The sequence below is a fragment of the Prosopis cineraria genome, unplaced genomic scaffold (genome assembly GCF_029017545.1).
Source record: "Prosopis cineraria cultivar Desert tree isolate PC_DT_omini unplaced genomic scaffold, ASM2901754v1 PC7, whole genome shotgun sequence".
NCBI lineage: Eukaryota > Viridiplantae > Streptophyta > Magnoliopsida > Fabales > Fabaceae > Prosopis > Prosopis cineraria.
The window spans coordinates 29,962,500-29,986,247 of NW_026555338.1; the positions used below are offsets into that span (position 1 = coordinate 29,962,500).

At 32.3% G+C, this 23,748-nt stretch overlaps 3 protein-coding genes across 3 annotated transcripts; all 3 read right to left on the bottom strand.

The window, feature by feature from the left end:
• Positions 1–7,705: 7,705 nt before the first annotated feature.
• On the bottom strand, positions 7,706–9,413 carry LOC129314898 (cytochrome P450 71D10-like). Its single transcript, XM_054958382.1, is given in 4 exon segments — positions 7,706–8,033; positions 8,035–8,097; positions 8,099–8,421; positions 8,510–9,413. Coding segments are annotated over 3 exon segments (564 nt in total). The 5' UTR covers positions 8,372–8,421; positions 8,510–9,413; the 3' UTR covers positions 7,706–7,805.
• A 5,113-nt stretch (positions 9,414–14,526) lies between these two features.
• LOC129316402 (40S ribosomal protein SA-like) lies at positions 14,527–17,501 on the bottom strand. Its single transcript, XM_054960807.1, has 5 exons — positions 17,254–17,501; positions 16,316–16,578; positions 15,991–16,188; positions 15,303–15,519; positions 14,527–14,890 (listed from the first exon to the last, which is right to left on the bottom strand). Exons 1-5 carry the CDS (start codon positions 17,402–17,404, stop codon positions 14,796–14,798), a joined length of 924 nt encoding a protein of 307 aa, XP_054816782.1. The 5' UTR covers positions 17,405–17,501; the 3' UTR covers positions 14,527–14,795.
• A 2,639-nt stretch (positions 17,502–20,140) lies between these two features.
• Positions 20,141–22,108, bottom strand: LOC129316715 (probable auxin efflux carrier component 1c). The gene is made up of 6 exons (XM_054961107.1): positions 21,225–22,108; positions 20,980–21,135; positions 20,780–20,865; positions 20,534–20,691; positions 20,310–20,386; positions 20,141–20,216 (listed from the first exon to the last, which is right to left on the bottom strand). The coding sequence occupies exons 1-6, from the start codon at positions 22,106–22,108 to the stop codon at positions 20,141–20,143; spliced, it is 1,437 nt and encodes a 478-aa protein (XP_054817082.1).
• Positions 22,109–23,748: the final 1,640 nt, after the last annotated feature.

A 23,748-nucleotide genomic window follows, 5' to 3' on the forward strand; every position in this document is an offset into this window, starting at 1 on the left:
TTAGCGATTGGAAAGTAGCCGGTGCATTTGTTAATATGAAGGGCATCACCAACCATTCATAAAGCCTTTGATGTGTTCTGAATGCAATTTTCTCTCTATCTATCTCTTTCATCAAGATCTGATGGTAGCCATAATGGAGGTCGAGCTTTGAATAAAAAACAAAGCCATGAAGTTCATCTAAAAGCTCATCGACAGTCGGCATGGGAAACGAGTCTTTCACTGTGACTGCATTCAACGCCTGATAATCAATGCAAAATTGCCATATGCCGTCTTTCTTTTTCACAAGAATCACTGGTGCTGAAAAAGGGCTCGTGCTCTGTTGTATCAATCCATCTGAGAGCAATTCAGAGATCATTTTCTCTATCTCTATTTTCTGACTATATGGATATCTGTATGGTCTCACTCTAATAGGTCCCGTCCCAGGTTGCAACTCAATCCTATGTTCACATTCTCGTCGGGGAGGCAAACCATGAGGTTGGGAAAATATAGAGCGATATCTCTGTAATAATGTAGCCATGTCAGGTGCAATTTCTTCTAAAATTTTCAGATTCTCTATAATAATCCAGCTTCTCAATCATATAATACTCCGCCACAGCATTAGTGTGTTGAATTCTCACCAAATGGTGAAATTGTGCTTGAGCTACTGAGGAGCCTCGCACACCTTTAAGAGTCACAAATTGCCCATTCTGAACAAATTTTACAGTAGAAGTACTGTAGTCCGCCACATGCGGACCTAATGTCTCAAGCCAATCTGCTCCTATCATTACATTAACACTAACAACAGGTAAAACAAATAAAGTCAATAACAAGGTATAACCATTAATGATTACTGGTATATTTGTGACCATCTCTTTGCTTTTCATTATTTGACCCGTTCCACCTAATATTCAAACTTCAGTTGTGTGCTCCACTAGAATTTTTAGATGATAAACTATTCTAAGATGTATGAAGTTATCGGAGCTTCCTCCATCAAGCAATATCTAAACCTCTGAACCCATGATCATTCCAGTAAAACAAATTGTGGCTAGACCCTGGGTACCTCGAAGAGCATGGAGAGATAAATGATAGAGAGTAGCCTCGTGCTCCAGCTCAGCCGATGGATCCTCTATTTTCTCTTCCTCTATCCCTGTTTCCTCATCACCTATCAGCATCATTAGTTGCTTGTTGGGGCATCGATGATTCGGAGTAAACTTCTCATCACAAGTATAACATAATCCCTTCTCTCGTCGTATCTGTATCTCAGCAGGGGTGATGCATTTAATGGGCAGCATCTTTGGAGTGGGTAATAATGGTGGTAAATTTGCCTTGCCTTCTCCACTGGATGATGAGGCTCCTGAAGCACCTACGTAAGGCACAATAGCTCTACTGGAGGAAGAGCCACTCAAGGCACTATTATAGGTTCGGGGTTTAGTTCCTGTCACACCATAAATAACTGTTTCAGAGAATAATCTAGCAAGAGTCATAGCTTTCAATACCATGTTAGGTTGTTGAACCAGAACGTCTCGTCTAATTTCCAACTTCAACCCCCTTATGTAGCAGTCAAGCAAAGCTTGCTCAGTGATCTCCTCCGTTCGGTTTGCTAATGACATAAACTTGTTATTATACTCCTCTAAGGAGCCTTGTTGTGTCAGCTTGAAGAGTTGAGCTCTTGCACAATCAAACTTGGATGGGCCGTATTGCTCTTCAATGGCGCGAGCTAACGCAGCCCAGTCATGCACCTTCTGAGCTTTCTCCATCATTTGGAACCAGGGTAAAACATCTTCATCTAGATGCATAGAGGCAAGAACCAAACGTTGTGGGTCTTTGATCTCATAGTATTTGAAATATTGTTCTGCTCAAAACAACCACTGCAGTGCATCAGTGCCATCGAAGCGAGGGAAGTCTATCTTCACCTGTCTGTTTTGTCCCCCATAGTACCCTATCGGCGAGTAACCTGTAGTATTCGAAGGTGAACCTCCAGATCCTTTAGGACTAGGTTGTTCAAACCTTCGATTCAGATTATCTATCGACTTTATTAGCTCATCCATGAGTCCTTCGAGTCGGTTGAATCTACCTTCAGCATGCTCAGCAAATTCATTGTTCTTTCTCACTTCAGCTTGAAGCTCTTTTAGTCTGGTATTTTTCGCCATTATCTCTCAACGAGAGCACCAAATCTGTAATGCTCAGGATATATTATAATATTAATGGAGTAAAAACTGACAAAACCAACGTTCACGGAGCGTATTACAATTCAGAAATTGATAAAGGCACTACAGCAGGAATAATGAGAAAATGACAGCAAAGGCACGCAGAAAAGTATAGCAGAAGCAGAAACGTAGAGAAGGTTCAGCACAGAGAGAAAGAGAGATATTCCAATCATTTCACACCCCCTCACGTAACCGTATTTGTCATTATATAGCCTCTTCATCCAACTCACGCAATTTCCACGTTTTCTTCCTCGTGCGTTGGCTCCTTCTTCTAGCATCCAATGTGGGCTGTAGAATTGGGTTATCCGTTGTGATAGTTGGGCTCCCACTTGGATCTATATCATTTGGGTTCATTACAATATATATACATATTGTTGGAAAAAAACGGCTTCAAGCCCACAACAAACTTAGCTCTATCCCAAAAACAGGCTAAATTAATTTTTGAGAAAACTGTCCAAAAATCCCTCACTGGCAAATTTATTGTTCTAGGATACCTCGAATTTGTTTAAGAATTTAAGTCCTTTAGAAGAATAAAGGTTGATTGTTAGATTGCCAAAATACCCATAGTTCATCTTCCCAGAATGTGCATTTTCTAGAGTATCCAATTCTGTTTTTATGAAAATTGAAGATATGTTTGAATGTACAGAATCATCATCATGGAAAACGAAAAAGAAATTTCAGAATGTCCAATTTCATTTCATGAAAATTGAAGATATATTTAAATATCCATGAATATTGTTATGAAGATTGAAGATATATTCAGAAATGCATCATCGATATCATGAAAAATATTCTCCCCTCATGTGTCAGTATATAACACTTTCCCACATAAACTGATTTCTTTCATAGTAATGCCCCTGACATGATGCTAAAATCATTAGATATGCAATAAATTTTATCAAATGCAAAATTCTGTCACAAGGTGGCATATGTCATCAGGTGCAATGCATCTTCCATAATATGCAAATATATTTTATTGGTGCACATTTTCTTCCATAAAGAAATTTAACGTTCCGAAATATTAACTCCAAAGAACTTTGATCCTTTAAATTTTCCAAAAATTGACATTGAATGACCTTGGTCATTTCCTTTTATTATTATTATTATTATTAAGGGCATTGAAGTCATTTACTCTTCTCAAATATTGACACCAAAGGATCACGGTCCTTCCAAAGATTCCAAATATCGTAGAGCAATAAATTGACTGGTGAGGGATTTTTGATCAATTTTTCTTTAAATTTTTTAGAAAGATTATATATTCTACAAGAAAAAATAGTTAACTTCATTTTTTTATGCGCGAGTAAGGAGGAATTTTTCTGCCAATCCATATCAAATATCAAACGAGCTAAATTAATTTTATTTCTAAATAAAAAATATGCTATATATGTTACTGGAAGACATGCATATGGAATAATAATACCTTAAATAAAACTTAGAATATGATATGTCTTGAGGGATGCCACAAGAGGATATAGTTGCATGTGGCATCTATGCATCACTACATTTATTTACTATTTTCCTTCTGTCTATCCTTAAATACATCAACATCATTTTACTCAGTATTATCCCATACAAAATATATATATATATATATATATATCACTTGTGTAGTTTCTAAAGTAATAATTTTTTTATATCTTAGTCTGGGACGTCCTACCATGAAGAAGAATGAGAGATAAAATGAAATTAAAAAATAAAATAAAATAAAAGGGATAAAATGAGATGATATATATTTTCCAAACACATGAGATAGTATTTTAAAGAATTGAAAAGTGAAATTTTGAAAATTATAATTGTCCCCACATGTTGCCAAATGAACAATAGATGCATATGCTATAACATATTTGAACCAATGTTAAAGAGGACTATACTAAACTGATCAATTCAACGGATTAGGCTAGAAAGGAGGTACATGTTGACTTGGATATAAAAAAAAAAAATCATGGGATTAAAGTAATGTTGGTAAATTTAATTGAATTGGCCTCCTCAAATCGATTAAAAGTGGTGATCCAATTGTTTGAATCTCTCTGTATCCATGATCTTTTTTTTTTTTAATGACACCATATTGCTTTGGATTTTCTTTCTTTGTTTTTATAAATGTCCTTTACATATTAAAAAAAAGTTAAAAACAATTAAACTGTAGTGTATGGATTGTTGACTTATGAATTGAATGTGTGGGATGCATATATAATTTAAACATTACTTATATGATTATAAGTTTGGATGAAGAATATGGAGTGTAAAAGGATATTGATTTTTTTTTTTTCATTTTATTTGATCTTATTTTCTTTTCTTCTTTACGAATCTGAATAATTATTTTCTTGTTTTAAGTACTCCATCCTATCATGTATATTTGGCACTTTTTAAAAGTACAATTTATTTTATTTTATAAATTATTAATTGATAGAATTGTATTGTTTTAAATTGAAGTCTTCAAATTATCATTAAAAAGCAAGAGAGGAGACAAAAAAATAATATTATATGAATTATTTATTTTTTATTTTTTAGTCTAGAGTTATGTTTAAAATTTTATTTACTTTTATTTTTTATATTTTTATTACATTAATATTATTAAAATTAATAAAAATAATTTATATATATGGTTGAAAAGAATATCATTACCTAGCCATCACTTTCTCCATTAAATGATGTACATAAGACTGGTGATTAGGGTACGAACATGAATAATAATAATAAAAAAAATTCAATATATAGATTAAATGTTCAGTGTCTCATTTCAGCAAACCTGGTCAAGAAGCATGTGCTGTCTCCATCAATAAAGAGGGGATCCAGATGTTTAAAATACTCAGTGTCTCAATTGCGGCAAACCTGACACGCTATTAATAGTTCAAGATTCACTGACAACATAATAAAATGATAATTATTATTATTATAACAACTGACATGTTAGTGTCAATTACCTCGTTTTACAAAATACTCCTTACATATTTATAAATTATTTTTATTAATTTTATCAATATTAATATAATAAAAATATAAAGAATAAAATTTTACAAAATTACAAATATAATTCTTAAAAAACAAATAAATTATATAATATTATTTTTTATTTCTTATTCTCTTACTTTTTAAGATTATTTTAAATATTTTATTTAAATAAAACATAATTATTAATCTAATAATTTATAAAGTGAAATACTTCATTCTTCTAAAAGTAATATATAAAGTGAATCAGAGGGAGTATAAATGTTTTTGAGGGATTGTGTGTTAAAAAATATAAAATATTTTTATTTTTTAAAAAATATAATCATTATTTTTTAAAAAATGAATGTATTTAATTAATCAATTTATATTTAATATTTTATTAAATAAAAATAAATATAAAAAATAAGATTAATTAAAAATAAATAATTATTTTATTAGAGGGTGAAATTTAATTAAAAATATTTTATATTTTTTAATAAAGGGAGTGTTTGCTGATTGTCAATGAACTTCCTGCTATTTAATCGTTTTATATGGAATCTCAACATAATTATTTATTGCTTTAATTGCTCAAGTTGTTGTGGTATTTTCCCGGCTTGTTCCGTGGAGGACCTCAGATTTCAATAATAATATTCATGATGTGTCCTTCTTATATAATTTTGGGAGAATAATCTCCACGGATATCTAATAATTTTGGAAGAATAACAACATAGTTCCAAAATAAAGAATTTATAACAGTTAGGTTTTTATACAATTTTTTATTTTTTTTTACAAATATTAATTTAAATAGGAATCTCAATTGCAAATTGAGAATTATACTTAAAATTTAAATATTTTATTTATAATTAAAAATTTTAAATTTATAACTATTTAAATCAAAATTTACAATTGACTTTATAAAAATTTTTGATGGAAACTTAGTTGTCATAAATTTATTATTTTGAGACTTTAATATTATTCTTTCTATTACTTTTTACCAAAGCGCTTCTTATATAATTGCTTATAATTTTTTTTTTATAAAATTGAGGGGCATTTGGTACAACTAATTAAGGGAATTGAATCAATTTCCATTGGATCCCCCGTTTGAGTCTTAAAATATGCATTAAATAAAGGAAAGACACCTTTGTAGGTCCTTATAATGTACACTAATTATTTATCAGACCTCTATAATAATTGAGCCTTATACTTTCAAACGCTAGGTCTATTAATCCCTCCCCACTAACACCATTTGAAAATTGTTGACATGGCTAATGGTGGATGATATCATATGGTTAACAATACATCCACACAAGCATCTAGGTGGATTAAATGGCAAAACGATGGACTGAAAGGGAGGCGAAAACTTGAACATTGAGCTCGAGCTCACCTATGGCCCGGAAGAAATGAGAAAATATTGATCGCTCAACGAATCCTGTACCCATATTCCCAAACCATAGAGCATCATCCGTGTCCAATTCTGGACTCTTCCCCAGCCTTCACCTTGAGCCTGCCTTGAAAACACAATCTCAACGAGCTCATATCTGTTTTCTCGATCGACTCGGTAGGAGGCGATGCTGGTGGCATGAGCTTATTGAGATTATGTTTTCGAGGCTGGTTTAGATTGAAGTAAAGGATGGGGAAAAGTTCGAAATTGGACATGGATCTGGGGATTTGGAATCTGGGTTTGGGATTCGCTGAGCGATCAATATTTTTCATTTCTTCTGCCATAGGCGAGCTCGAGCATGATCTTTCAAGTTGTCCCCCTCCCCCTTAGTCTACCGTGTCTACCATTTAATCCACCGGGATGCCTGTGCGGAGATATTGTTAACCATATCATCCACCATTAGTCATATTAGCAGTTTTCAAATGGTGTTAGTGGGAAGGAATTAAGGGACCTACCGACCTGACATTTGAAAGTATAAGGCTCAACTAAAACAATTGAAATTATCGGGGCTGGATTAAAAGTTAGTGTGAATTACAAGGACATGCAAAGGTATTTTCCTTTAAATAAATATAACAAAAGCATCCTCAAAGTATCATTGAGACCATATTTATTTTTTATGATATGGATGATGGAATAGAAAAATAACTTTTTTTGATAAGATAGTTTGACATAACATATAAATTTGTATACTTTTATTAAAAAATATAAGAGATTTTTAATCAAATTTTACCTCTAATAAAGTAGTTGCCTTACTTTTAAATTAATCAGATTTTTTTATATTTATTTCTAGTAAACATCCTATAATAAATATAAAATCATTTATCAATAAGGACACTAAAAAAAAGATAATGATTACACTCAAAAGATTAAAAATATTTTATATTTTAAAATCAAACTCAAAAACGTTTTAGGAAGTATGTATTATGTGTTGTATAATCTTTGTGAAATTTTAAAGCTTTATCGCTAAATTTTGCGTATTAAACTGACAAATTGATTAATTATATATTGACAATCAAACGTACGTGTCTTAAAAAAACCTAAAATTGTTAGAATCTTTTAATTATTTAACTTTGTCGTCATCTGTATATTTCAACATGATGTTCCATAAAGTTATGCAGTTTTCGTGAACGATCGATGGCACAGCAAGAAAGGAGACGTTTAAATAATAAACTTTATTCTCCAAAAATCTGAAATTATATGATTATTCAACAAGGGTGACATAGATATATAATATGATTAACGCAGACAAATAATTAAGGGTAATATCTGATAGGAATCAAGCAAAGATCGTTTTTTCTGCTCACTGTAAGACTGGATTTCTCAGTCATGTCCAACTTTTCATGCTCTAACCCATTAGGAAGTTTCCAATCAAAGTGGTAAAGCAAATTGCGAAGCATGGTTTCAATAAGAACTGTAGCAAATGAGACTCCAGGACATACCCTCCTTCCTGAACCAAACGACATGTACTCAAACTCTGCCGTTAAAGTTGTAATCAACTGAGGCATTCAGGAATCTTTCTGGTTCAAACTTCTCAGCTTCATACCAAATACTTTGGATCTCTTCCAATGGTCCAGCCATTGATGATGACCCTAGTCTTAGGTGGCAATTCATAACCATTAATTTCACAGATCTCACTGTTTTCTCTTGGAAGTAAAAGTGGCAAAGGTGGGTGTAGCCTCAGAGTTTCTTTTATGACTGCTGATACATATGTCAAATGATGAAACTCTGATTCATCTGCATATCCTTTGCTTCTGAAAACCCTTCTTACCTCTTCTTGTGCCTTCTTCATTTTGTTGGGATTTCTAAGAAGTTCTGACATTGACCACTCTACTGTGGATGCTGATGTTTCAATCCGCCAAGGAAAACATCCTGGAAACAAAGATATATAAATATGATGTCTCGAGCAAAAAGATATGTTTGTGTGTGAAAATAAAAAAGAAAATAGTATACTACCCACCGTTATTATAGCTTTAATGTTCCTTTCAGTAAAAGGGATTTCAAGGTTATTTTCCTTCTGAATCCTTAGGAGAACATCAACCAGATCTTCTGTGTTACCAATACGACTGCGATTCTTCTTTTCTTCATGATCGTTGATGATATTCCTGACCATCAGATCAAGCTCCTTGTTCACTCCATCAATCTTAGCTTTTATGCCAGTGATCACTTGAAGGATTTTGAGCGATGGGAAGAGATCAGCAACAGAGAAACCACTCACCAACTCTAGGGTCTGCTTCATCAATGATAAGATCTATTCAACGTTCTTGGTCTTGGCACCAAAGGCTGCTTGTGCAGTGACAAAATTTGTGAGCTCGTAAAGCTTCTCGCTGAGATTGATGACGGAACCTTCGTGTTCAGATATATCCTTCACAAGTGCTGACACCTCCTCTTCTCTAATGATTCTGAATGTTTGGATCCTCTTGGCAGACAAAAGCTCTAAAGTGCAAATCTTTCGAAGTTGCCTCCAATAGTTTCCATAAGGAGAGAAAGCTATGCCTGTGTTGTTGGTAATAGTGTGGTGGCAACAAGAGCAGGTCGATTAGCGAAGGTGGTGTCGTGGGTCTTCATGATCTGTTTGGCAATTTCTGTGGAAGAGACAACAACATGGGACAGCTCTCCAAGTTGAAGGTGAATGAAGGATCCATACTTGTCTGCTAGATTTTTCAGGGCGTGATGGGGTGGTGACCCTGCGAGTTGGTGTAAGTTTCCAATGATAGGTAATTTGAATGGCCCTGGGGGAAGGGTTTTGATGGATTTCTTGGAGATTGATTTCTTGAGCATCGCAAGGACGAAGAAAGAGATGGCGAAGAGGATAGAATATGGGATCTGAATCTCCGTTAATGGCCAAGGAAATGGAGAATGGATGCCCTGGTACGGGATATGACCCCTTATATACAAAGAAGATAATATTATACTCCCACCATTATATTTTATAAGACACTTTTTTAATTAATTTAACATATTAAAATATAAAATAATTTAAAAAATTAAAATTTTATTAATATAATTATTCTAATATTATTTATTTTTATTATTTCAACCCATTGATTCAAAGGGAAGAGAAGAGAAGAGAAAGGAAGAATTTTAATGTTACCTTTTTTTTTGGCCAATAATGTTTTCTTGTTTAATTTGGTTCGAAGAGGAGACAAAGAAAATAATTATATATAAACAACTATATTTTTACTAAAAAATTTCCTCACTTTTTTTAATTATTTAATAAAATATACATGTGCTTTTTAAAAAAATTGGTAAAAGTAGACTGTGAACTAAATTATAAAATATAATTATAATTATAATTATAATAGTTAATATATATATATATATATATATTAGGGAACCATTAAAAATTATGAAATATAATCATAATATGTAGATATATTCCATCAATTGTGTGCAAAAAAAAAATGCATTCATCTTTAATTTTAACAATAAGCTAAGGTATTGAAAACATATGATAAAATGAGACCAATTACAAGCTGTAACTATATGCATTAGCTATATTTAAGTAACATGATCTACTGTGATAATATTCAATCTACAATCATAAAAAGCATACAATAAAATATCATAATAATCTTGAACAAATGTCATAATAAAAGAGAAGCCCTGCGAGGCTGCTTCAACATAAAAAGGTTGAATCATGGAACATACAATAATATATAAACAAAATAATAGTTTAAATATGTAGGCACATGCTAATCTAAATACTCCCTTCATTCAAAAATATAAATAGTTCAAGTAGTGTTATAATATTAAACAGGGATAATAATATTTTTCATAGATTTAGATTCTGTGAATAGTTTAAGTACATTCATTAAGTTTCTCAATTACAGCTGTTAAGATTTCATCAATACTTAAAAATTATTAAGATAAATTTCTCTCAAAAAATTCAAAATAATTCTTATAATCAAAATACTTTTTACGTACGTTATCCAATCCACTTTAAAAATTTAAAATTTTATACTTTCTGAATATTATATGATAAAATCTCTTATAATCATTAGATTAAATTAAAAGGTTATTATTATGTCATGTGAGACTTTTATTGAATGAGTGTATTTAGACTACTCACCGAATTCAAATTTTATTTTTCACGATCAATTTTTTCTTATAGTTAAATTCTTGCTTAAAATTTTTAATACCAAAATGAAACTTAATATTACTCTAGTCAACGTACAACAAGTGTACTATTATGTTATTGTCATATCAATTATCAACAATAGATTCTCTATGCATAACTTGGAGTTCCGGTGACCACCGCTTGTGGTCCGGTAGTCAATGAGGGCCCTAGCGGCAGTCTAATGGCTGACGCCGGAGACTGTGGGGTAGACATTTTTTTAAAAAAAAAAAGAATATTTTTGTCATTTTAAATTTAAACTTATTTGCATTTTAATCCTTTGATCCCGTGTAAAATCAAAACATTTTAATCCTTTAAAAAAAATAGCAAAAAGATCCTCTAATATGTTTTACTCTGGAGGCAGTGAAATTAAGCAAACATGTTAATACTCTGGAGACCATGAAAATGAGAAGAAGAAGAGTGAAAAGGTGAGAAAACATCGCCAACGACATTCCAATGCAACGGATAGTTTTTTCCAACTATATTAAACATTAAATTCTTATGATACATCAAAATGAGATGCAAATTTGAGTACCATTTTATATTTTTATTTTTCTTTGTTCCTTTAAAAAAGAAAAATTAGTCTTTCAGCAGTTCGATCAAAATGAATACAGAACAATGTATTATAATTATCAATTTAACTTAAGTACAACAAGTCTTATATCACTCCATATGGTCAACAATATGATTGCACGCTATTATCTTTTATCACCAACAAATCTTTAAAAATATTATTAACCAAAAGAAAAGATTTTGTTCAACAACTTTCATGAGAGCTCTCTTTTAATTTTTATTTACTCCCCTTAATGAGGCTCAAAACTAACCATTTCACTCTCCTCATAAATAGTGTTCTACTCTCCTCTCATAGATATACAAATTTCAATTTAGCTCATGAAGGGGGAAAAAACTCAAGCTAAAACATTAGGACTTTTCAAAAGCAATAAACTCATGAGAACTCCATAAGCTGTATGACTGGAGCAAAACCATCATATAATACTCATTTTCACTGGCATACATGCTTGCATCAACTTAAGGTGTGGCATTATTTCTCTAGATTATTTTTTAGAGGAGTAAAACCCCCTGTTAGTGATCCATTAATGACTTTCCTTATACAAATTTTTGATTCATTAAAATTTAAGTATTGTAAATATTAATGACCAAAATGACCAAAATATTCATGATTACTTTTTTGTGGCAATGACTAAATTGGAACAAGCAAAGCACGTTATAATTGTTTGTTCCATTTTAATCATTGTCAGAAAAAAAATCATTATTCTATTAAAATAGTTACTATTACTTATTTTTAGGTTAAAGTATATTTTTATCCTTGTACTTTCTTTTAAAAAGTCCTGGACAATCTGTAGTAATAAGTGTGGTATTTTTTTTCCTAAATTATTTTTCAAAAAAGCAAAAATCCCCTTCTGGTATGTGAGAATAATTTTGGGTGATAGAAGAAATAGAGAGGGATTGGAGAGATTGGAGAACAAGGAGATAGACACAAGAGAGATAAGACAGAGAGGAATCGAAGAAATTAGAGAGTATACCACTATTGTATCAAAATAATTTAGAAAGAAAGAGGAATAGGAAGAATAAGAGGGAAGAACATAAAAGAGAAATGAGATTCAGAGAGAGATTGAGAAACAAGAGAGATATTTTATTAAATAGTATGCTCAATCTTATTGATATTAAAAGCATCAAATTTACAAGTACATGTCATGGCATTTATAGGCTCTAATCCATCTCAATCAATTAATGACTAATTTCTCAAAAACAATACAACTAATAACTAACCATAACTGTCATGATTACAATGATATAACAATACCTCCTTTTAAGAGACTCTTACCTTGAAGGGTCATAAACAACAATAGCAAGAAAAACATAAGCATCACACTTCTGGAAATTGCTACAGTTGAGACTAGTCATTGTTCACTGTTTAACACTGAATAAATGGAACCAAAAGCAATATTATCATGCTTGAGTCCAAAAGCATTTTTAGTAATCCTCCTTTGCACTATAAAAGAACAAACAAGTGGATAGGGAGGAGTCGAAGATAAAGAAAAACCCAATAAGATAGATTTTTTAATGGGCTAATTGTAATGTCTTTGAGTGACATTAGGCCCATGCAATTGTCCCAATCCAAAAGGGTTCAAAAAAGATAAAAGGTATAGCTTTTGCGTTTGAAATTTCCACCTACATGGCAGATGAGATTTTGACTTTTTAACCTTTATAGGACCTAGCTACATGACCTTCTAAATAGAAAAATCAGGGAGTTCCTTTTTCTTTCTTAAAACTTGAACCCACCTATTGGCTATTGTCTATTAATGATAGCTGGCATCTACTAAGACCAAACACGCAATACTTACTTAAGCTAGAAAGGATCTGTCTAGAACCCTTTCTTCCACATGAGTAGACCCCCTTAAAAATACCCCACCTAAGCTTCAAAGCAATATGCACTAGCTATCCCACTTTCACTTGTCCAGTGTCTATGAGCTTAACAAATGCTGTGGATGTCTTGGTAAAGGAACTAGAAGACTTCACAATAAAGGATTCTTGCACGCATCTCTCAAGACTTTGAACAATTAGGGAGGAAAAATGCTTTTGAAAAGTCACAAACTTCTTTAATAAACTTGACAAAGAACCTTGTGCCCATGAAAACCCAACAACAACAGTGGATAAGAACCAAATGATGAGGGTGAAACATGCACCAAAAGCAAGAACCTTGAAGAAAATACAGTTTGCAATTGATCAAAATAGTCCACGACTAACCCTTGATGGAAAGAGATGTTGGAGGAGGAAACTGAACTAAAGGTTGTTGAAGAACTTTGAATAAAAAGCAATGAAGAAACAGGAACAATTGGTAGTGGTGAAACAAAGTTGAACAACACAAGACGAACAGAAAGTGACGAAGCTTGTGAAGAAAAGATGGCGAGAGAGGGTAATGGTAGTCTGCAATTACCCGAGCCGATTCCATCTTTGGATGCACAAAAAAAAAAAAATCTTGAATTCATTGCCATTATGGACTTACAATTCTCACCATTCTTACTCTAGTAAAGAAGATCCTACTTTAACTTCAATTGTTATAAGTTGTAAGATCCCCATGATTTTGAATGCCATTCTTGGCTTGCTAATTCCAGCAATCTTGTAAAGATGTACTTCCTTCACGCTTCTCCAAAAGCTATTGACCCATATTTATCTTGAAGTACTTGTGCTTTCTTTTCCATCTATCTCATGTGTTAGTATAATTTCTCGCATTCTTGCAAAACTTCTAACTTCTTACATCATTCTTGGTTTGAAGAGACACGCTGGCTTCATGAGTTCTGGTTTAAGCCAAACCACATATGTAAAAACCTTGTATTTTTCTTACAACTTTCATGTCCTGGTGTGGCCATCAAAGAATTTATCGAATTCTCTCATACTCCCCAATGATGAAACCACATCTGAGGTTCATCCTCATATTGAAATGAATGGTGTGCCATAGCCAAGGATGATTGGGAGGAGAGCTTGAGAGAAATTGAGAAACACTGGGGATTCTGAGTAATACACTTCTGATCATTAAAGATAGAATTACAAATTAAGTGTCTTGGCATTTATATGTTTCAACACTCACTCCCCAACGCCAACAGCTAAATCCTAACAACTATCATTTAAATCTAAAATACAACTAAGAACTTCTGTCACAATTACAAAATTATAACTCCTTCCGTTAATGGAAGAGAATTTTTACTCCTCTGAAAATAATTTAGGAAGAAAAATACCCTACTACTCATTAATACAAGATACCCAGCACACCTTGAAGGAAAATAAGGAGACAAAAATGCACTTTAACCCAAGAAAATACTACATAGCTATTAGACTCATTTGAGCAACAAAATCAAATTCTACTCTTAACCACTTTCAACAGTCACGACTATAGTAATTCAAGATGATCGATGATGCAATCTTTTAGACCGCAATGATAAACCCATATCAAACAAATAAAAAAAAGGCTATAAAAAGACGAATTCTTGCGGATATACCACTTCAAGAACAAGATATACTCAACATAAATATCGGAACTACAACAGAAACAAGACTTGCCTCGGTCCTAACCAACAAAATCACTACAAGTATCAAAAACTCATCAAAATTAATCCCACCCGGTGGCAGGCACATTCTCAATTCCGGGAGTAGGAATTTGTTGGAGAGGAGGTTGGGGAGCTGGCACAGATTCACCCCATTCTCCTGCAAGGAGCATTTCCGTTAATCAGGATATGCAAATAAATAATCTTCAAAAACTTTAAAATGCTGATAGAACAAGCACATGTGAACCTATTTCATGACTGCATAACATGTAATCATTTTTGTTGAACCAGGGAGAAGTCAGTTGCAAAAAGGAATGAAGGGAACTAACTGTACCATGTTGCCAAAAAATTGGATACTCATACAAGTAGCAACTTTTCAGACAAGTTGGAAAAATAAAAATAAAGGAGACAGCAAAATCCATTAAGCCACAGTAACCACAGATCAATAGTAAAATTGAGGGAAAATGATCGACAATGCTAGACTTTGTCCAGAATCTAGAATTATCGGAGGAAGTACTAATAAAACTTAGACTAGAATTGTCAAAGAACCATAGTTAACTTAATGACATTACCAGCAGCATCTGCAGCCCAATTGACACCAGGAGCCGCAGCAATAGGCTGTGGAACTGGCTCAGTCGTCCAGGTCTGATCAATAGCAGCAGGCCACTGGTCATCAGTAGCAATGCCAGCAGCATGGAAGTCCGTAATAGCAAAGTCTGGAGCAACAGGTGCTTCATCTTCCTCCTGTTGCTTGGTCTCCTCAGGTTCTCTGTAGAAGAATAAATCCACCTACCCAAGAAAAGGTTAAGATAACGTGTACAAAGCATGAAGGAAAACTCTTGATAAGACTAGTTCTTGAAGAAAATGGTAAAACTTGAGGCCTCTTGACAGGGATTTCAATAGCAATAAATATAGTCCTACTGAATAGCATGAGGCATTTACAATGCAGAATTACAACAATTTGCATCTACTTGAGCTATAAAACAATCAATTCAGCTTCTCTCCACTTCACTCCTCCTATTCCTCTCCTTTTTCTAGTCCTGAATAGTTAAAATTAAATTTTAACACTTTTAGATTCATCTAATTTTATTTTAAAGATTTTAACATTTCAATAATACTTTTATAAAATATTAAACCTTCACAGTTTAAATCAAATCCAAAAAGTGTAGAATGCATGAAGGAAAGGGGATGAGAGAATCATGTCATGATTAATCACACAACTCCCCTCTAGTATTAAATCAAAGGAACACAAATAATTACCATCACGTCCCACTTAAGCCCTGGACGAATAGTGCCCCGCATCTGCAGAACCATCCTTGCCAATAGCCAAAAGAGACAACCTATGCTGTGCTTTCCCTTATTGTTGGCAGGAATACCAATGTCAACATATCTCATGGGAGAATCAGTGTCACAAAAGGCAATAGTTGGTATATTTCCAAGTGCAGCTTCCTTAATGGGCTGCGAACAAAAAATATAAAAAGAAACCGATTACAAATGTGTTATACTTGACATCCAACAAGAAAACTGTAACAGAAACTTTTCATCCCATTCCAACCACACAACTCTCACTCTGAAGTGTCATTACCTGATGATCAGTTCTTGGATCAGTCAGAATGAGAAGGCGAGGCTCACTATAGGATGTTTGAAGCTGGTTAGTGAATGTCCCAGGAGTGTGCCTTCCAGCAAGCGCATGAGCACCTGTGTATTGAGCAAACTTCAGAACTGCTCTCTGACCATAAGGCCTGGCAGACTGAACTATAATGTCCTGAGGGTTCTCTATGGCAACAATAACCCTGGCAGCAAGCTGAAGCTTCTCCCAAGTCTTCCCAAGGTTGATTATGTAAATACCTGGCGCCAAGAAGTACTAAAATCAACAAAACTTTGAAAGGATCCATCACTGGTAGAAAAAACTAATTTGCCAGTAATAAAGAAAAGCAAACACCATACAACCCAAATTATCAAAACATTTAAAATCTGGATAGAAAGCGAATTGCCAGGTTAAATTGTCACACCAAGAGTTGATAACCATTATCAAGACCATGCTTAACTCGACCGCTTCATATCTTTTTGCGCCAGAGGTTATATCAAAGCTAGTAAAAAATACTAATAAAGCCTACCTATAAAAATGCACGATTAAATGAAGGTCATTAAAGATCGGGAAATATCTGTATGGTCACCAGAAGAAGCGCAAATCTTAGGCTATTTATTAGCTTTTCAAGATTTGCAGTGCGAACCGCATGAAAATGTCACTGACCACACTGAAGCTACTTACAATCTAAAATTATAATATCTAAGTCAAGATTATGCATCCACATTTTCATTTACATGGGCCCAAAAATATATCCTGGCAATAATACGAAGAAAAATAAAAATTCAGGAAAGTATACAATGCGCATCTTGACAGAGTACTGTGACATAGAACTTCGATGCATAAAATGAGTTATCTCTTTTATTTTTATTTTTTTAGCCCAAAAATAATTCATACAAGAGTAAGCAAGGGAGATCCCTGAATGCAAAACGTACCATCGTTGCGACGCTTGAAGACGTATCGTTCCATTTGGAAGTTACAGTTTTTGGTCCCAAGGTGAACCTCCGCGGCTAACATCATCTGGATATCAGCCTCCTTCGGGGATAGCTGGCGCGGCGGCGCGGAGGTTGTAGTAGAGGCTGCCATGATTCCGAGAAGTTTCTGATGATCTCAGCTCAAAAGCCTGAAGCTTTCAACTGAGATGCAGAAGAACGAAGCAAGCAGACTGAAGAAGAAGCCGCACAACCGGGTTTCCGGGGCTTTTATGTGTTTTACCCGGAGAGACGATAGCAAAACCCTAATTTCCCTAAATAACATAAAAGCCCTTTAATTTTGGGCTTACGGCCCAAAGTTTATAATCTGTTTGGCGAAAAGAAGGCCCAAGGTTTTTGTGGTATTGTTTTCTTGAGGCTTTTGCACTGCAATGTTTTAAAAGGTATGTTTACTAAATTATCCAATCGTTTCATGTTAAATTAGATTTTTATCTTTCTTGAGACTCATCAAAACTAATGCAAGTGTCCGACACAAAAAGTGATTATAAAAATATTTATAAATTATTTACTAATAATAACCTCACATCAACGGAGGAATTTGACATTCTTTGTCTCATTAATATTTGACACTCTTCTTATTTTAAATATTCATGTAATTTTTTTAACATTTAGCTCGAGTTTTCTAAGATTGGATCAATTTATTCATAACTATTTCTTATGTGAAATCATCGAAATAAATTTAGGATCCATTTGTTTAAAATTAAAAATAAGTAATTTTTAAATAGTTTAAAAATTTTATAAAAAGAGGTTTATTATGTTGAGATTTTATAAAAAGTAGATATTATTTTGTCTTTGATCACAATAATAAAAAAATAATTATTAATTAGTTATTTATAAATTTTATGATATCTATCTTGATTTTTGTTTTATAAAAATAATTTATTATTTTATTATTTTAAAATTTTATAATACCTTCGCCTATCTCACATCTTTAAAACACTATCTTTTATCTACCTCATTAGATTATTTTTAAAAATTATTCAAAGTGACTTCTTAAAATAATCTAAAAAAATGGCATTTAATGTCAACTCATTTAGTCTATTTTTTATGGAGTAAGTTTATATTTTATTATCTTATACTTCCTCCATTTCAAATTAGAAGACACTTTTAGATAAAATCTCACATATCAATAAATCTCATTAAATATACTTAACAACTTTATCTTTTCAAAATAAAAATACAAACTTTTAAAAATACCCATCATTTAATATATTGAAAAGAGAATGGATGAAAAATAATTATAAAGAGAAAAAGAGTAATATTAAAATCGATACATTTAATAAAATTTTAATATATTCAAAGTATCTTATATTTTATGATAGAAAAACTTTTTTAAAAGTGTCATATAATTTGAGACAAAGAGTACAATTTTTTTGGGATTGTGTTTGCTAAACCTATGAGCAGGCCACCTCTTTTTCTTCAACAATTAACATTTCAAGACAAAATCAAATGCCTTTGACAGGAAAAATTGGAGAAAAAAAAATTATTGCTTTTCCCCCCTTAAGTTGTTTCATAACATAAGCTGGTCAATTAGTTGTTTTTATTTGTCTTTCGTTGCTTGGTCCTAGCTCATGCAGATGATTTCTTTTCAAAACTAAAGCTGATACAGTTATGGTGTGTCAAATCCTATGGAATACCTATCAACTCTCAAGGATCTACTTTCCATTTGTCGGATTGAAAATAATCAATTTTTCTTATCAGTGCCTTTAAAATTTTATCATGGAACCGTCTTACAATATGAGCGTTTAAACTTTTCATGCATGTATCAAAATTTAGCACCATTGAGTCATTGACCTTCTTCTTCTGAGTCTTTCTTTAGTTCTCAGTATGGTTTTAACTTTGTTTTTTGTTTTTAATTTTGGTTTTGTTGTTGGTCTGTTAATTTCTTTACCTCTTTAGTTTTTGTTCTAAAGACTTATTTAGTTGTATTTTGTTTTATTGTACATGTTAACTTGTTTGGTTATTAAAAAAAATAAAAAAAATAGATGTTTTTATTTTATTATTAAAACTAGCTTTGACCATTCCATTTGATGCATGGGAAGATTATAATCATTGGTAAAAAAATTGGAACACTTTATATTTTCATAATAATTTTGAATATTGGTTATCATCAATTTAATCAACACAGACTACTTAGATGACTATATTAGTATTAAAGAAATGCTCTAGACAAAAGTTTACTATTAAATTGTGTGTGCTTTGTACGAATTACTTGTGTATTCAAAGTTTAAATTTAAATGCTTGACATAATCATTTATATTTTAAGCATAATTTTTTTGGTGAGGACCTTTTTGTTCTTGGTAAACCAAGGGGTCAAATATTTTACACATTATTGAGTTGCCTTTGTGTGTTTTCCCTCAGTAGCTAACTTACTAGATTACTTTTATCATTCAACTACGTGAACCATTTTAAAAAGGAAGAATTATGTTTGAGGACCTAAAAAGAAAGTTATTCACAAGCAAAAATTAATAATAAGTTTTATTTAAAAAAAATAAATTTAAGTTCTCATTTCAACGACAGTCTATTTCTTGGTCTTCATTTGCGAATAATTGTTTTCTCAAGTTTTTTAATGTGATTCTCCCTTTTAAAAATGTTTTTTTTTTTGTGAGTAGACCAAGAAATGGAAAAAGTCCAAAACAAAACACAAAAATTACAAGACGGGGCAGACATTTTTAATCAGTCCATGATTCAATCCCAAAACTCTTTCCCTTTCTCATTATGCATATGATAGATCATTTTTGAAGTCTCCCTTCTTCATGCTCTCACAATACATACAGCTCTTGTCATTAAGCAAGACACAAATCCATTTCCTCCATTTGTGTGCAAATTATTACCATGGAACTAGTCTCAAGATCAGATAGCAGACAATTGTAACAGGCAAGAACAAAGCTGTTGTGATGATAATCCTGAGAAAACGAAACAAACCCAACATCACTAATTCTGCTGGTTTTTTTTTTTTTCACTACAAGATTAATGGAAGTATCTAGAAACTAACTTACGTTGTGCTGAATATCTCAGGATGGATATTGTATTGCTTTGCAAACACAAAACAAACAATTGATAAGGGAAGAGCAGCCTGCATAACAATGAACATCATTCACCCAAATTCTAGCTTTTGTGGTAACATTTAAATTTTATGACTCAACCATTTAGATTAACAAAAGTTCAATGTCTTTACTGAATCAATATATAGATATAGAAAGGGTCTTCTTAGTATTGTAACCTGGACAGTTGCTGTATCAAACACAATTCCATGAAGACCAACAGCAACAGATGTTGCAGCCATTACTACTGGGCCCAGTATTAACCTTATGGCCGTGCATGTCACCAACATGGGTAATTTAATGGATATGATCTTGGGTTGGAGAGCAATGAACAAACCTAATTACACAAAAAATTATAACCATGAAGTTGTTTTTTCTTAGTTGTTTCTTGGATATAAAGTTGATGGGTGAGATGGATTTGATACCTAAACTGAACATTGCCATTCCTATTCCCGTTTTAGATATGATTGTAATGGACCCTTTAATGATCAATGGCATTTCAATGTTGAACCTGTAAATGAAAGGCATAATATAATCAAATATACAGAGAGTTTGAGGAAAGGGATGAGTAGGAAATTACACTGTGAAAAGCCATGTGATTGTAATATAAAGATTTGTGGAGTACCTGAATGCTATCAGAGACCATATAAGCCCTACAACACTCGCATATGTGTTAGGGTTTCTAATTAGTTTTCTCCACACTGTGATTATGATGAGCTTTGCCACAACACCTGCTGGGGGACTCTCTTTCTTCGCTACATCCTGGTTAATCAAAGCAGAACTAAAAGGACAAAAGTTCAGATAGGTAACATACCCTTGGAGGAAGAACAGTTTATCATTATAATTCAATGGAGATGAATATTCACTCACCTGTTTGGTGCTGTTTCCACGTGATGATGAGAAGACTCAGAAGCTTCAGCTATGGCTTCAATATCAAAGGATGAATCTGCTACTCTACTGGTATTATGTGATCTTTGTTTGTGATAGTGCCTTTCTGGATGACCAAAAGATCTACTACTTCCTGATCTTCTTGAAGAGTACTGTCTGGGAAATGAACCTGTGGCCCATAAGTTGAGTTCATCTGCAGAATCCATTGAACGAAAACTACCCAGAGAAATCCCTGATGATACAGAGAAAGATCTCACAACCACATGTAACTTCCCGTCAGAACCTACCTCAGCATCAGTCTCTAATTGTTCAAGGTCGCTGAAGGAAGAAACATCTGGGTCAACTCTTACAGATCCAATGGACCCAGCAGTGGTGGGGAATTTCTCTGCAATGAGGATGCTAGCTGCTCTATATTCATACAAGGCCAGAAGCACATTCATCCATATTAGAGACTGAATCACCACAAGTTGAACCAGTAAAGAATATGAGCCATCCCCATACATGGATTGAACAAGAGGGAGTCCAACCAGAAGAGTGTTTGAAAGAGTTGAGAGACCAAATATGGTAATTACCCAGTCAAAGCTACCATTTTTGCTTAGATTTTTCCATGCAATCAGTGGGATAAAAATGACTACCTTCTGAAGAACATCAGCAGCAATGGCTTTGAAGTTCATGGTATATGGGTTATTCGCAGAGAGGAGGTCAAGAACAAGAACAGGAATGGCAAAATTACTCACGAAGCTGTTGATTCCAGAGCTTTGTTCTGGGTTTAAGACCTTCCACCATCGAACTGAGATATAGCCTAGGCCAATGGCAACATACAAGGGCACAACTGCCCCAAGAACTGCAAGAAAATCTATCAGCATCCTAAAGTTTGACCAAATAAAAGAAGATTATGTAGAGAGTGTTGGACACAAAAGAGAAGAAGATGAAATTCTCAAGTTTTGTGTAAGTAAAGGATTCTCTTTGGTCATGTTTGAGGATCTGTGTATGCATAAATATAAGCAATAGCAGCCATGGTTGGGGTGACTGGGTTCATGAGTTGATTCTGTATTCCATGTGTTAGGAAAGAAATTTGAAAGATTTCAAGTTTAAATGATAACTGAATCAACTTGGATCTTCGATGTACGTGCATTAATTATAAAGAAAAGAAACAATGCTCCTAAATCTTTGAAGTTTTTACTTGATTCAATTAAACAAAAGTAACTTTTTCACAAGGTTTTCAAACTCACGAGTTTAAATAAATTTGTGATAAAGATGTAAACTTGAATCATAAATTCAGATCGTAAACTCATTAAAGTTTACTTTTATTAATAAATTACCATTAAAAGTATATAATTAAATTATTAAAATATAAAATATAATCATAATTTAATTTAAATTTAAATATATTTTAAATATAAATAAGTGAAATTAAATCCATCTATATTAATATATCATCATACTCAACATAAAAATTTTAAAATAGGAAAACTTTTTTTTGTTGTTTTCTTTTTAATTGATTTTTTTTTTGCTTTTTGAGTTTTACTACCGCTTTTATAAAGCAAGTTCTATATAATATATATCTAATATCCTCAACTCAATTAAAAATGAATAAGTTTAGCAAGTTTAACCAGTTGTGTCTAATCTAATTTTATGGATAAGTTAACACGATTTTATAAAATAGAAATGTAAAGCTAGTAAACTCAAAAAGTTAACTAGGAGTTTAACCAAATTTTATTTAATTTGAGTTTATGAGTGAGTTAAAATAATTTTTTAAGTTAAAAATGTAAAAATAATAAACTCAAAGAATCAACTCAAGAGTTTGATAACCATGCTCTTTCAAAATATTTTTTTAATGAATTTATGGCTTGAACTAACTCCAGAAAAAAATGAATGCAAATTTAAAATAAATAAACATGAAGATATTTGCATTTCTGATATAGTCATACTTTATGTCATTTTTTTAACATATAAATGAGGATAAATTAATTTAATAATAGCAGTGCATCCGATCACTCTAGAATAATGATTGATATATATAACCCAATTAATCCGTGGATTCAATTCAGGAACCAGAAGATTTCGTCCTGTTTGATTGCTTTCAATTTTTTATTAAAATATCCAAAATTATTATCATATTAAACTATAGTAGGAGATACATCAAGTTATATATAGATAGATGTTAATTAGGATTGCAAACAAAATCTTTTATCATGCATGTTTTGCTAACAAGAACGGAAATAGATACATTTATTGCCTTTGTAAATCATGATAACTCATAAATTTTTATTTAACTATCCAGTATATGGTCATTCGTACATTGTATTTAACAAAGAATATATTGCTAGTAAAAATATAAAAATATAAAACAATTTAAAAGAAGAAATAACAAAGAAGTCTTAAAAAGATTAATTAATTCAATCTAATCCCTAGTGTCAAAATTTAAAAATTTGCCAAGTTTGGCTTTCAATTTTATAATTTTATTGTAATGAATTTGTAATTTATTTTTCAAATTTTAACATAA